The sequence below is a fragment of the Danio aesculapii genome, chromosome 17 (genome assembly GCF_903798145.1).
Source record: "Danio aesculapii chromosome 17, fDanAes4.1, whole genome shotgun sequence".
NCBI classification, from domain to species: domain Eukaryota; kingdom Metazoa; phylum Chordata; class Actinopteri; order Cypriniformes; family Danionidae; genus Danio; species Danio aesculapii.
Window position 1 is genome coordinate 2,164,852 of NC_079451.1, and position 15,914 is coordinate 2,180,765.

General features: G+C 35.7%; 2 protein-coding genes across 6 annotated transcripts in view; both read left to right on the top strand.

Annotated features, from left to right (window-relative positions):
* Nucleotides 1-7,345, top strand: part of paplna (papilin a, proteoglycan-like sulfated glycoprotein) — a 63,995-nt gene extending 56,650 nt beyond the window's left edge. For all 5 annotated transcript variants that reach the window (XM_056477439.1, XM_056477440.1, XM_056477438.1 and 2 more), the window contains 4 exons: nucleotides 1,245-1,372; nucleotides 2,870-2,978; nucleotides 3,522-3,697; nucleotides 6,995-7,345. In XM_056477439.1, coding sequence (XP_056333414.1) covers nucleotides 1,245-1,372; nucleotides 2,870-2,978; nucleotides 3,522-3,697; nucleotides 6,995-7,167 — 586 coding nt within the window. In that variant the 3' untranslated portion in view covers nucleotides 7,168-7,345. The remainder of the gene's footprint in view (nucleotides 1-1,244; nucleotides 1,373-2,869; nucleotides 2,979-3,521; nucleotides 3,698-6,994) is intronic.
* A 6,251-nt stretch (nucleotides 7,346-13,596) lies between these two features.
* Nucleotides 13,597-15,914, top strand: part of aqr (aquarius intron-binding spliceosomal factor) — a 71,055-nt gene continuing 68,737 nt past the window's right edge. The window contains exons 1-2 of the mRNA XM_056476781.1: nucleotides 13,597-13,684; nucleotides 15,426-15,482. Coding sequence (XP_056332756.1) covers nucleotides 13,601-13,684; nucleotides 15,426-15,482 — 141 coding nt within the window. The 5' untranslated portion in view covers nucleotides 13,597-13,600. The remainder of the gene's footprint in view (nucleotides 13,685-15,425; nucleotides 15,483-15,914) is intronic.

Here is a 15,914-nt window from a genome sequence, read left to right on the forward strand (position 1 = left end):
AAAACAGTTGAGAGTTGAGTAGTATGTCCAAATTCAAAGGCTGCTTCTGAAATCACATACTTCCCTGTACTACAGTATGTGAAAAACAGTATGCTAGCCGTGTAGTATGTCTGAATTCATAGGCTGCATCTCAAATTACATACATCCCCCTACTATATAGTATGTGAAAAACAGTATGCGAGCCGAGTAATATGTCCGAATTCATAGGCTGGATCTGAAATCACATACTTCCCCCTACTACATAATGTGAAAAACAGTATGCGAGCTGAATAGTATGTCAGAATTTAAAGACTGCTTCTGAAATCGCATACTTCCCTATTATACAGTATTTGAGAAACAGTATGCAAGCCAAGTAGTATGTCTGAATTCATAGGCTGCATCTGAAATTTCATACTTTCTTACTATATAGTATGTGAAAAATAGTAAGCTAGTTGAGTATTATGTTCGAATTCACAGGCTGCATCTGAAATTTCATACTTCCCAACTATATAGTACGTTAAAACAGTATACGAGCCGAGTAGTATGTACAAATTTATAGGCTGCATCTGAAATGGCATACTTCACTACTATATAGTACATTAAAAACTGTAAGCTTGTTGAGTATTATGCCCGAATTCATAGGCTGCATCTGAAATTGCATACTTCCCTACTATATAGTATGTGAAAAACAGTATGGGAGCTTAATAGTATGTTTGAATTAATAGGCTGGATCTGAAATTGCATACTTCCCTATTATATAGTATGTGAAAAACAGTATGCGAGCTGAGTAGTATGTTAGAATTCATAGGCAGCATCTGAAATCACATACTTCCCTATTATATAGTGCATTAAAAACAGTATGCGAGCCTAGTAGTATGTCTGAATTCATAGGCTGCGTCTGAAATCGCATGCTTCCTTACTATATAATATGTTAAAAACAATAGTCGAATAGTGTGTGCTGAAATCGCATTCTTTCCTACTATCTAGTACTAATAGTATGCAAACTGAGTAGTATGTCTGAATTCAAAGGTTGTGTCTGAAATCGCATACTTCCCTGCTATATAGTACGTTAAAAACAGTATGCAAGCTGTTCAAACTAATAGGCTGCATCTGAAATTTCATACTTCTCTACTATATAGTATATTTTTAATATACTTATATATTTAAAATAGTATGCAAACCGAGTAGTATGTCCGAATTCTGTGGCGCCAAGTGAAATGACTTGCCTCAAAGGGACTTTGTTTGAGTGTTGTGTCCTCATGCAGGCATTCTCAGCACTCTGACGGCACACTGGTGATCAAGCAGCTGACCGCAGAGGATTCAGGACTTTATACCTGCACAGTCACAGATGCACAGAAGTTTGAGGAGCGTCAGGTCCAGCTCAGAGTTCTGGGTGTGTTTCTATTTCTCTGCTCAAATATCTGTGTAACAGGAATTTTTCACAGTATTTCCTATAATATTTTTTCTTCTGGAGAAAGTCTTATTTGTTTTATTTTGGCTAGAAAAAAAGCAGTTTTTATTGTTTTAAACCAGGGGTGTCCAAACTATGGCCCGCGGGCCATCTGTGGCCCACAATCAGTTTTGTGGCGGCCCGCGAGGGTTTTTATAAATATTAATAGAATCTGGGCTGCAATACAAAAATGAACGTAATTCAATAAATAACCACCGGGTGTCGCTATGACATGCCTTCAATTAGGCAGCAGCTCTTGTTATGAAGTAAAACAAACCGAACAAACTGAAGGAAACATAATTGATAATCACATTTTGGATTTAGGAAATTTCAGTCACGTTGGGGCAAAGAATATTTCTTCACAGAGGTCAGCGGGAAATGTGTCTTTAATTTGCCAGGAATCAGTTGCAGTAATGAAGGAATATGATATTAAAAGACATTATGAAACAAAACATCAGGCCTTCAGCTCTTACACTGGTGCCAGACGAGATCAAAAAGTAAAACAATCAGTAGCTGCCCTCTCAGCTCAACAACAGCAGTTTTTCGTGCTAATAAAGTGCACAAAAAATCTACGCTGGCTAGTTATGAGGCTCAGCTAATCGCACAGCACAGGAAACTCTTCACTGAAGGAGAATTTATATAGGAGTGTCTGATGAGTGTTCAAGATTCAAGATTTTAAAAACGACAAATTAAAATATTCCATAATAATATACACACACACACACACACACACCTATCTATCTATCTATCTATCTATCTATCTATCTATCTATCTATCTATCTATCTATCTATCTATCTATCTATCTATCTATCTATCTATCTATCTATCTGTCTGTCTATCTACATACATACATACATACATTCATTCATTCATTCATTCATTCATTTTCTTTTCAGCGTAGTCACTTTATTAATCTGGGTCGCCGCAGCGGAGTGAACCGCCAACTTATCCAGCATATGTTTTACGTAGCGGATGCCTGTCCCATCAATGGGAAACATCCATACACACTCATTCACACTCATACACTACGGACAATTTAGCCTACCCAATTCACCTGTACCGCATGTGTTTGGACTGTAAGGGAAATCAGAGCACCCGGAGGAAACCCGGGTAAGAAAACACGAGGAGAACATGCAAACTCCACACAGAAACACCAACTGACAGGTCATATATTGTAAACTATAATTCATCAATAAAGTAACCATAGATGGTTCTTCGCTTGATAAAGGGTTAAAGTACATGATGTGAGGATGGTTAGCACTGGTCAAAGATACCAGTGGAGCTCCCATGCATGTGAGTATTTACTGTGAAACAAGTCTCTGAGATGCTGAAAACACCAGCGTGTAAATCAACACATTGCTTGACTCTGACCTCATCATTTTGCTTTTACTTGGATGAATTGTGCAGCCCATACTCTGCTTGTAATGTGTTTCTGCAGGGGATCTCAGGATCACTAGAGCCCCCATAGATGTGGATGTGGTGCAGGGCAGCACTGCTCAACTGGCCTGCGTCGTGACTGGAGAAAACGTGAGCGTCGGCTGGTCAAGGTCAGTTCAGAGAACACTGTTCATTCATTCATTCATTAATTTTCCTTCGGCTTAGTTTATTCATCAGGGGTCGCCACAGCGGAATGAACCGCCAACTTACCCAGCATATGTTTTACACCACGGATGCCTTTCCAGCTGCAACCCAGTACTGGAAAACATCCGTTCATATTCATTCACACACACATTACGGCCAGTTTAGTTGATCAATTAGCCTATAGCACATGTGTTTGGATTGTGGGGGAAACTGGAGCACCCGGAGGAAACCCACGCCAACATGAGGAGAACATGCAAACTCCACACAGAAATGCCAACTGACCCAGCTGAGAGTCAAACTAGCGACCTTCTTGCTGTGAGGCGACAGTGCTAACCACTGAGCCAATTAATGAGTAATTAACGAGTAATTAATGACAGAATATATGGCAACCCCAGATTAATAAAGGGACTAAGCCGAAAAAGAAAATGAATGAATGAATGATGACAGAATAGTCATTTTTGGGTGAATTAACCCTTTGAACGTCTGATGTGCCTCATTTAATTGGACAGGAATGGTGTACCAGTGCGGCCGGATGGACATCGTGTTCATGTGTCTGCAGACGGGACGCTCACACTCAATAATGTGCAGTCAGTGGACGAGGGCACGTACACCTGCAACGCCTACACGGGGACGTTATCCGTCAGCGCAGCGGCTGAAATACGACTGGCCAAAACCCCTCAACAAGGTCTGTGAAGAGAATAATATAACACAATACTCAAATCAGCTTGAAAACCCCTGTTTAAACACCACTTCATGTAATAGAACCTGCAAGTCACACAGTCACCTCCTCATTAAATAGTCAGATGTAGCATTCAAATGTAGGACAAGAATGAATGTCGCTCATTTAGCCTGCTCAAAGTTATGCATAATGTTTATCGAGTTATTTTATTTGACTTTAGGAAGTGAAGACAATTTGGCTTCGGTCGAATTAAGAATGAAGTGGTTATTTAAACTGGGAATAACTATGATATGAAGAAAACAAGCCTTTCCTCATCACTCAAGCATTTCACGACAAATTCTTCTCTCGAAAGCCCCCTTATTTCATGATTTCTGAGACTCAATATCAATCTCTTGCATTGCATCTGCACTTTGACAGACTCCTTGGAAATATGTGGTTCGGGTCCGTGTATCTTTTGGTCATTGAATTTTCATTTTAGAAACAGATATTGAAAAATAAATAACGAGTCGTTTTTTGATTTTCGTTTTAAAATTAAGAAACGAAAATTGAAATTCAAAGCATTTTTTATTTTCGTTTTTGAATTTAAATTTTTTGAAAGATACACCAAAATACCTTTTATAACATTATTAAGTGGAAAAAAATAATAGCCTATAGTAGGCTAGCCTGTGTGTGACAGCTTTGCATCATCGTAAATGCGTCTGCCTATCTGGTTTCGGAATATAAAAACACAAGTCTTTATTCGTTTTTGTTTTCTGGTGTTTTTAGTTTTTGTTATTCAAAATAAAAAATGAAAATCAAACAATTTTTGAATTTAGTTTTTCCGTTTTTCATCATAAGAAAATGAAAAACGAGCCGTTTTTTGATTTTTCGTTTTAAAATTCAAAAACGAAAATAAAAAATGCTTTGAATTTCAATTTTCGTTTTTGAATTTTAAAACGAAAATCAAAAAACGGCTCATTTTTCATTTTCAATATCTGTTTCTAAAATGAAAATTCAATGAAAGATACACCAAAATACCTTTTATAACATTATTAAGTGGAAAAAAATAATAGCCTATAGTAGGCTAGCCTGTGTGTGACAGCTTTGCATCATCGTAAATGCGTCTGCCTATCTGGTTTCGGAATATAAAAAAACAAGTCTTTATTCGTTTTTGTTTTCTGGTGATTTTAGTTTTTGTTATTCAAAATAAAAAATGAAAATCAAATCATTTTTGAATTTTGTTTTTCCGTTTTTCATCATAAGAAAATGAGAAACGACCCGTTTTTTGATTTTTCGTTTTAAAATTCAAAAACGAAAATAAAAAATGCTTTGAATTTCAATTTTCGTTTTTGAATTTTAAAACGAAAATCAAAAAACGACTCGTTATTTATTTTTCCATATCTGTTTCTAAAATGAAAATTCAATGACCAAAAGATACACTGACCGGTTCGCCCTGCATTTGTGTAAAACTGCAAATACATACTTCGACATATGTTTGACTGCAGTTTCTATGTAATATGAACACTAGGGGGCAGTATGACGACAACATAATTAGTTCCTTTTGACAACAATGATATTTACTGTACACTTTTACAGACTCCTTGGAAATATGTGGTTCGGGTCCGTGTATCTTGTCATTGAATTTTCATTTTAGAAACAGATATTGAAAAATGAAAAACAAGTCGTTTTTTTGATTTTCGTTTTAAAATTCAAAAACGAAAATTGGAATTCAAAGCATTTTTTATTTTCGTTTTTGAATTTTAAAACGAAAATCAAAAAACGACTCGTTTTCATTTTTCAATATCTGTTTCTAAAATGAAAATTCAATGACCAAAAGATATACCAAAATACCTTTTATAACATTATTAAGTGGAAAAAAATAATAGCCTATAGTAGGCTAGCCTGTGTGTGACAGCTTTGCATCATCGTAAATGCGTCTGCCTATCTGGTTTCGGAATATAAAAAAACAAGTCTTTATTCGTTTTTGTTTTCTGGTGATTTTAGTTTTTGTTATTCAAAATAAAAAATGAAAATCAAATCATTTTTGAATTTTGTTTTTCCGTTTTTCATCACAAGAAAATGAAAAACGAGCCGTTTTTTGATTTTTCGTTTTAAAATTCAAAAACGAAAATAAAAAAATGCTTTGAATTTCAATTTTCGTTTTTTAATTTTAAAACGAAAATCAAAAAACGACTCGTTATTTATTTTTCAATATCTGTTTCTAAAATGAAAATTCAATGACCAAAAGATACACTGACCTGTTCGCCCTGCATTTGTGTAAAACTGCAAATACATACTTCGACATATGTTTGACTGCAGTTTCTATGTAATATGAACACTAGGGGGCAGTATGACGACAACATAATTAGTTCCTTTTGACAACAATGATATTTACTGTACACTTTGACAGACTCCTTGGAAATATGTAGTTCGGGTCCGTGTATCTTTTGGTCATTGAATTTTCATTTTAGAAACAGATATTGAAAAATGAAAAACAAGTCGTTTTTTGATTTTCGTTTTAAAATTAAAAAACAAAAATTGAAATTTAAAGTATTTTTTTGTTTTCGTTTTTGAATTTTTTAATTTTAAAATTTAAAAACGAAAATAAAAAAATGCTTTGAATTTAAATTTTCGTTTTTTAATTTTAAAACGAAAATCAAAAAACTACTCATTTTTTATGACAAAACGTACCCTAAGTAACGTATTTCTGATTCGCACAAATGTAAACAGCGCCCTCTAGTGGGTTGGTAATCTGTAACGTACAACAAAAACTACCCTAAGTAACATATTTGAGATTCACAGAAATGTGAACACCTCCATTTTGTGGATTTGACATCTCAAACATACAACAAAACGTACCCTGAGTAACGTATTTTAGATTCGTACAAATGTACACAGCGCCCTCTAATGGATTTGTCATCTGAAACGAACAACAAAACGTACCCTGAGTAACATATTTGAGATTCACAAAAATGTAAACACTGCCCTCTAATGGATTTGTCATTTGAAACGTACATCAAAACGTACCCTAAGTAATGTATTTCAGATTTGCACAAATGTAAACAGCACCCTCTAGTGGATTTGTCATTTGAAACGTACATCAAAACGTACCCTAAGTAATGTATTTCAGATTTGCACAAATGTAAACAGCACCCTCTAGTGGATTTGACATCTGAAACGTGCAACAAAACGTACCCTAAGCTAACACATTTCAGACTGGCACAAATGTAGACAGCGCATTCTACCTAATTTTATATTGCCTTCAAAGCTCAATGACTTAATGATCAGATATACTTGTGAATGTCTTTCTCTCTCTGTTTACAGATACAGACGGGGGTCAGTTTTCTTCATCAGACTGTGTTGATCAGCCTGAACTGGCGAACTGTAAGCTGATTGTTTACGCGCGTCTTTGCTCCAGCCCGTATTACTCCAGTTTCTGCTGCTCCAGCTGTGCCAGATACACCACAGACAGACTCAGACGTACACACAGCAGATAGACTAGCAGACGGACATTCACACACACACACATCTGCTGACCAACGCTGACCTCAGATCTCACATTCACTCAAACAGCTGCATTTAATACTGTAGATCACTGTTTATTTATCTGTTTCATACAGCATCTGTGGGCATTTTGTGTGTTTTAACGAATAAATGAATGTTCTCTTTGGATAATTAACTGACTGGATAAACCTCAGAGTGTAAAAACTGTAGGATCAGGTAGATGATGTCCAGATTGTTTTTAAAAGTACGGATGAAATCAAATTCACAATGTTTATTTTGCTAGCGCATATTGTCACTACATGCAATGCAAAAGTTTTTGTCCTATCCATCTCCGACAACGCCGTCCTAGTGGAATGGTCATCTAAAACGTACAATAAAATGTACCCTAAGTAACGTATTTCAGATTCAGAAAAATGTAAATACCGCCCTCTAGTGGATTGGTCATCTAAAACGTACAATAAAATGTACCCTAAGTAACGTATTTCAGATTCAGAAAAATGTAAATACCGCCCTCTAGTGGATTTTTCATCTGAAACGTACAACAAAACGCACCCTACGTAAAGTATTTCAGGTTCACACAAATGTAAACAGCGCCCTTTAGTGGATTTGTCATCTGAAACGTGCAACAAAAAGCATTCTAAGTAATGTATTTTAGGTTCACACGAATGTAAACAGCACCCTCTAGTGGATTTGTCATCTGAAACGTACAACAAAACATACCCTAAGTAACATATTTCAGGATTGCTCAAATGTAGACAGCGCCCTCTAGTGGATCTTTCATCTAAACCCCCCTTATCAATAGCTGGAAAAATGAACTCTAGAGAGGAGCGTTCTGATAAATCAAATACACAACATTACATATATCCTTTATATGTTTTAATTACACTGTATTATTATTACACCAACCATTTTATTGTTACAACAACAAGTTGACACAATAAACATACATACACTAACATTATATAATTACTTTTTTCAGTAACTAATGGATTATCAAATGGTCCCACTTTATATTAAGACTCCTTTACGACTATGTACTTACACCGAAATTGATAATTCATTACAATGTACTTATTGTGTGAATACATGTATTTACTGTGTACTTATGCTTGATTAAACACCTGTATGTAGTTATTTCTGTAATAAAATTTTGTAATTACATTTGTAAATACACTGTTGACCATCCCTTACACATTAACCCACCCTTAAACCTACTCATACCACCAAACCTGTCCATAACCCTACTACTACCCCAACTCAAGAGCACCAGTGTTCTCAAATCCATTATGAACACAGTCAGTACATTGTATTTATTTTTTGATGCAAGTACATAGTAGTTAAGGACACTTAATATGAAGTGAGACCCAAACATTTTTTATTTTAGTTTTAGACTAAATGAACCTTTTAATTTAAGAGCGACCTTTGGACATTAAGTGAGATTTGTCTGGTCACACTTTACATTTAGCTTTCATTAGTTAATAGCTAACATGAACAGCATTTATTAGTCATAGTTTAACATTTACTAATGCATTATGCATTAAAATCCATGGTTGTGCTTGATATCCTTTGTTAATGCATGGTGACTATTTTCATGAACCTTAACAAAGATGAATGCACACTGTAATGCAGTGTTTCCCAACCCTGTTCCTGGAGGCACACCAACAGTACACATTTTGGATGTCTCCCTCATCTGACCCATTAACTTCAGGTGTTGGAGTCTCTTCTAATGTTCTGATGAGTTGTTTCAGGTGTGTTTGATTAGGGAGAGGATGAAAATGTGTACTGTTGGCGTGCCTTCAGGAACAGAGTTGGGAAACTGCATTAGAAGAGACTCCAAAACCTGAAGCTAATGGGTCAGATGAGGGAGACATCCAAAACATGAACTGTTGGTGTGCCTCCGTGAACAGGGTTGGGAAACACTGCTGTAATGTATTTTTCATTGTTTGTTTCATGAACTAATTGAACCTTATTGTAAAGTGTTAGCAAGACTTCTAATACGATACAAGTCAGAACACACAGTTAATACCAAAGGAGGATTTGTTCTTGCTTTGTGGCTCTGAAGACCGTCATTACAGATCAAAATCTCCAACATGAAGTTTCCAGTGCAGCTTTTCCCATTACATCATTCATGTTATTTAATACCCAACTGATTCTGTAGATGAATGAAGAAATAAACATTTGAATTTTGTAAATAAACAAAATGGTGGTGGATTTGATTATGTATGTGTGGATCCTCACAGTAATGTAACTCATACTGGGATGTAAGAAGCTGGATTTTCCCTGAGTTATGAATTCCTAAAATACTTTTAATATTATGGACCTCTGGAAAAAGCTTGATCTTCAAATTTGAATATAACAGTTAGAAATTAGCAGTATCAATAGGCATTGGTGGGAGGCGTGCGTTGGCATAAGGCTGCACGGTGAGTGTCTTAGTGTCCCACCAGTGACAATATACAGCCATATGGCACTGCTATGAGTGTGATATTGCGTTTATACAACAGTTTGACGGCATAATCATGTAAATAAAAAAGAAAATCAAACACGGAGAGTCTCAAAATCCTTTTGTAAGAGGAACTACTTTCTTCCGCCGTTCATTCACATCTGCAGCTGACGTCAGAACAGCGGTAGCCGTTGCTGCTTCACTAACATCACTTTAGAGTTGGCATGTGAATAATTCTCTAGCATAATGTCTAAAGTGATGACGAAACAGCTGATTTTGCTGACATTTTAAGATTATAAGGCTGAACAGCATGAAATGCCATCAGTCTACAGAGATTTCCCAGTATTTCTCTGTTGAAATCGGGAGATCACAGTAACTTCGAAAGCAAAGCCAAAGCACAGCAAACACTATCAGATTGCTGTTGTGTTTGCGATATGGAAATACGCTACACACATGTGGGTATTTCTTCTTTCTTTCTGTTTACTGAACTAGTAACAGATGGCCAACCAAAAAGTAACTAGGGGTTATACAAAGAGTGGCCAACACTACAATTACTATGGTATAAAAACATCACTGCAACATACAAAAGAGAGAGAGATCAACTTAGAATATCACTTACCTGTTTAATCATGATTTGATCAGCTGTAGTTAGAAATTATGCTGAGTTTTTCTCCTCTAAGGTCTTATTATGCGGTCTCTGTTGCCATCTTGTGGATGGACAACATCAACCGTCTTTGCTTAATGACAGGCTAATGGATGCCAAGGCGATGTCTCTCAGAAATTATGAATATTTAAAATAGGCACTATCCTTATAAATAAACTGCAGAGTTGTAATCTAAACAACTACATTCTTGACTAAAAAGCCTCAGAAGTACATTATGTTGTCCAACAACTGCAATATTTGTCAATCTGTAGTGAGTTTACTGATGTGCTGTCACTCTATGTGGGTGGAGTAATACACAAGGGTGAAGAGGCTGTACGAGTGCTGTGATTGCAGAATATCTCACGGCTATCAGCCAATCAGATTCGAGAACCAGACAGAACTGTTGTATAAATCCCAATATTAGTCAAAGTCTGTATGAAGTCAACATTTACTGTTTATTTTGCTAACGCGCATTCAAATAAGTTTGTTTTGGTTTCTTCAGACAAGTCTTAGACATCAGTTGGATGCTTCAGCCTGTAAATAAGAGTGATATTATCTAAAATTCTACAGAAAATATACCCGGTCAATGCATTTATCTCAAAATTTGCTGATATTGCAGATACTCGTTCTTTTGGCTAAGCATTGTTCACAGTCAATTAAATAGTGCTAATGTTGTTGTTTTGAAGTCATACTTACATGTGATTTCAGCCCGAATATTCAAGGTACCATAGTAAACAGTATAGAGACCGTGTCACAAGTTGTCGCTGAATGAATGTGTGAATATAAAACCAACATTATCTCAGTGCAAGTTAACAGAACGGGACACATCACCTCAGAATTGGAGTTTTAACCAACCATTATATAAAACGTTACAGAAGGAAAGCATGAGTCTGGATATTAAAGGGATAGTTCACTCAAAAAATGTTATTCTGTCATCGTTTACTCACACTTTACCTACTCCAGATCTGTCCGAGTTTCTCTTTCCAGACATTTGCAGACTGTTGTAACAGAAGATTAGATGCGTCACACTGGTAAACATGACCTATCCCAACTTTTTCGAATGTGTTGATGCCATGAGATATAAACTCCGCTTATTTTCCCTGTAAAATGATAGATTTTCAGTTTAAACGTTAGACGTGTCAACTATGTTCTATAATGAATAACATATTGAAATCGGGAACTTCCACATCACTGTGTTCAGATTTTATTCACAATTTCTGACAGTGGCCTGGTCAGGTTTGTATGAGAGTATAAGATTAAAGGCTAAATCCAGACTGAAGTAATCTTTGTTAGGTATTTCAGCTTATGTTAAATAGGAAAACTGCTAAATGTTGAAATATTGATCAGTTAGTTATAGGTAAATAATACTATCAGGGTTTCTGCAGGGTCTTAAATAGTCCTTAAATGTCTTAAATCTCAAAATCTAAATTTTAGACCTTAAAAAGTCTTCAATGTACTGAAATGTTTAGTTGTAGGTCCTAGATCTTTTTTAAACTGGTCTTAATTTTCCTTTGTTCATGTATTGCTACCAAGTCTGTCCAAAACCCATACAATCACCAACAATCCCAATCTCAATAAAACTTTAAACTTTTTATTTAAAAGGTCATTTTAACTCTATTTATCTTTAATTATTTTCCCTACAATAACATTTGTTTGTTCTCCATGTATTTACTGCCGAGGACACCGACCTGGACAGATGGTTGTGCAGAGATTTAGTTTATTATAGTTTTTAAAACTTTTGTTCATTTTTTATTTTTATTTTAAAGAAAGTTTTTGTTGGAAAAAACGTACATACAAGTAGAGCTTGCTTGTTTTTACACAATATTTAAAATATTTGCTAAGAAATAAAATCTAAAATATTAATTTTTTTAATTATTAATGCATTGTATTATTAAATGTATTAAATTATAATATTTTTTTGATAGGGCAAATAAAACTATTTTCCATCTGGAACATTTGAAAAATTCCTACAGTTTCATTCATAACGATCTTAAAAATGTCCTAAAACGTCTAAAGTTTAACTTAAGAAACCCTGATAATGGTCTTGTACTTGATGTAAATGGCTTAAAATGAAGCAAGACATGGTTATATAAGCAACCACCTCGAATATAAACCTGCATGGCAGTCTCATTTTAAAAGTGTATTTTCTATTCCTAGAAATGTTACACAAATTAATAAAATCTATAAAAAAAGTCATGGTGTTTTTAAAATAATAAATATACATGATTTTTTAAAGGTATTTTAAGTGTGGTAGATATAATGGAAAAACTGCAACTGAATTGCTCAGAAAGAGTGGTCTAAAAGATTGAGGTAAAGTTGGTTTTATATTCATACATTCGTTCATTTAGCAGTCTCTATATTGTTTACCATGTTACTTTCAGTATTCGATCGGAATTAGCATGCAAGTTTGACTTATAAACAACATTAACATTATCTAATTCACTGTGAACAATGTTGTACTTTGATAGTCATTGGCTGCTAATATGATTTCTATGAATTAGCACAGAATACTTTTCTGAAATTATATTATTAAGGAGAATGTCTGAATACCCTGCTGAAAAAAACAGCCTGGGCTGGTTGGCTGGTTTTAGCTGGTCAACCAGGCTGGTTTTAGAGGGGTTTTGGCCACTTCCAGGCTGGTTTCCAGCTATTTCCAGCCTGGTCTTAGCTGGTCAGGCTGGGAGATGACCAGCTAAAACCAGCTTGACCAGCCTAGTCAGACTGGCAGCCCAGCCAAAACCAGCTATGTCCAGCTAAAACCAGGCTGGTCAAGCTGGTTTTAGCTGGTCATTTTCAAGCCTGGCCAGCTAAGACCAGGCTGGAAATGGCTGGAAACTAGCCTGGAAGTGACCAAAACCCCTCTAAAACCAGGCTGGTTTAAGCTGTTATTTTTCAGTAGGGTATCCGAATATAAAACCAACTTTACCTCTATGTCTAAAAGCCTCTGCAGTTCTGAAATGTAATTATATTGGTAGCATACTTTAATATATTAATACATCCCAGTTGAAATAAAAAAAAACTGTGATCCAAATGTCAAGTTTTCTGCAATTAAAAGTAAACGAAATAAGACTTTTATTTTGGATGCGCTCCCAGGAAGCAGAAGTTGTCATCAGCCGCGACTTTCAGTTGCACACATGTTAGCTCGTGGCTAAAGCTAGAAACGTACACACAACGTCTGTGTTGTAAACAAAGTTTCTATTGATGATCAGTATTGATTAGTTTGGCGTTACAGCGTGTGTTTGATCTAGTTGGTGTGAATGGACATTTCAGTCATTAAACTGCAGTGAAGAAACTAACGCGCAGGATTGTTTGGTTGTATTTAATTCATCAGCATCATAATCAGATGTCAGTCATGCAGAAAGACTCGCGGCTGGTGAAAACCTCTGCGCCATCAGTGTCTCAAATAAACGCGGAGTTTGTCACTCAGGTGAGATTTTATTTTGATTTTACCCCAGCAACTGCGCAGGTGTGATGAACAGAGAGGTAAAGCGCTTAAGTTGGTTTTATAAATAGAGGTAAAGTTGGTTTTACATTCGGATATTCAGACATTCTCCTTAATAATATAATTTCAGAAAAGTATTCTGTGCTAATTCTAAATAGGGAAATCATATTAGCAGCAAATGAGAAGTCCCTATATTGTTTACCATGGTACTTTGAATATTCGATCAGAATTAGCATGCAAGTATGACTTCTAAACAACATTAACACTATCTAATTCACTGTGAACAATGTTGTACTGTGATGGATAGAGGTAAAGTTGGTTTATATTCGGATATTCAGACATTCTCCTTAATAATATAATTTCAGAAAAGTATTCTTTGCAAATTAAATAGGGAAATCATATTAGCAGCCAATGAGAAGTCCCTATATTGTTTACCATGTTACTTTGAATATTCGATCGGAATTAGCATGCAAGTATGACTTCAAAACAACATTAGCACTATCTAATTCACTATAAACAATGTTGTACTTTCATTACCTGCTAATATGATTTCACTATTTAGAATTTGTCTATTTAAAAATGCAAAGGATACTTTTCTGGAATTATATTATAAAGGAGAAAGTTCGAAACCAACTTTACCTCTATCAAATAACCATCATAGATAGAGGTAAAGTTGGTTTTATATTCGCACATTCAAACTTTCAGGTTAATAATATAATTTCAGAAAAGTATTCTTTGCATTTTTAAATCAAAGTATCAAAGTACAACATTGTTCACAGTCAATTACATAGTGCTAATATTGTATTGAAGTCATCTTTGCGTGCTATTTCAGACTCAATATTCAACTTAGCGTGGTTAACAATATATGGGTCATTAAAGGAACGAATGTGCGAATATAAAACCAACTTTACCTCTATAAAAATGCCTCTGTCAGCGTATTCAAACAATTATATTTGCTTTACCAAAGTCAAACAAGTGGCAATTTCACATCGGTCACATCCATAACGACAATTTTCCTCATTAATGCAGAAATGTCAATTAAAGTCAATCATTTCTGTTCAATAGAGAGACATATTTTCTGCTTTTGATTAGCATCGTTTCATTTGTGCAGGTTAATTCACAGAATTTCTGCTGCAAACTCGCAGACTTTTTGTGATCATATCCATAACGCATGTTTATTTCCCTCATTTAATGTACAAAACATGTTTCCATATTGATATTTGTCTGCTCCCACAACTCTGGTTAGTTGTTCTGGAAAATATAAACAGATGTTTCAATATAATGTTAACATCTACTTTCTATGTGAATTTATGTGTTGAGTTTTTACTGTCACATCCATAACGCTGGAATTGCTCGTACATATGGCAAGGTGAAGTTGGATTTGTACGCTCCGGTGTCCCTGTATATGTAGTTACACGCAGTAAACAGCGGTGAGTTCGGTGAACTGATGACCTTCACGGCCAATCACAGTTGAGCACATGAACACCCAATCAAATCAGCGCTGTTAAGTAACGCGAACAACAGCGCTCAACGGTTAGGAGCAAATGGACATTTTAAAAGTTTCAGTATCGATTGATATCGAATCCCAGTGTTATGACCCAGGTGTATGCTCCAAAAGCTGGTTTTGTCAATCACTAAAGCCTTGATAATGATGTTGATGAAGAAGTGAAATGCATAACTGCACTCAATAAGCTCATGCATTCTTGTGTTTTTATTCTCTCTCAAGCTTTCCAACAAGTACTGGGCTCCTCATGTCAAGAATAAATTACCGTTTGACTCTAAGGTAAGAGACGTGACCAACTCTGAGCTTTAATTCTGACTGAAGCATTAAGTTTTGTAGTTTTGAAGTGCTTTCAAACGTCAAAACTAAAGTGTAATTCAGCTTTACATTGGCCTGTTTCATTTCATTGTTCTGAGCAGAAAAATGAATGAGTGACTCACTCAACAATGCTATGTAGGAGTCACAGTGTGCCTCATTAATTGCCTTATGAAGTCTTTATGTTGGAGTGGCACGGTGGCTCAGTGGTTTGCACTGTCGCCTTACAGCAAGAAGGTCGCTGGTTTGAGTCCCGGCTGCATGTTCTCCCCCTATTGGCGTGTGTTTCCTCCAGGTGCTCCGGTTCCCCCCACAGTCCAAACACATGCGCTATAGGGGAATTGATGAACTACATTGGCTGTAGTGTGTGAGTGTAATAACGAGAGTTTATGGGTGTTT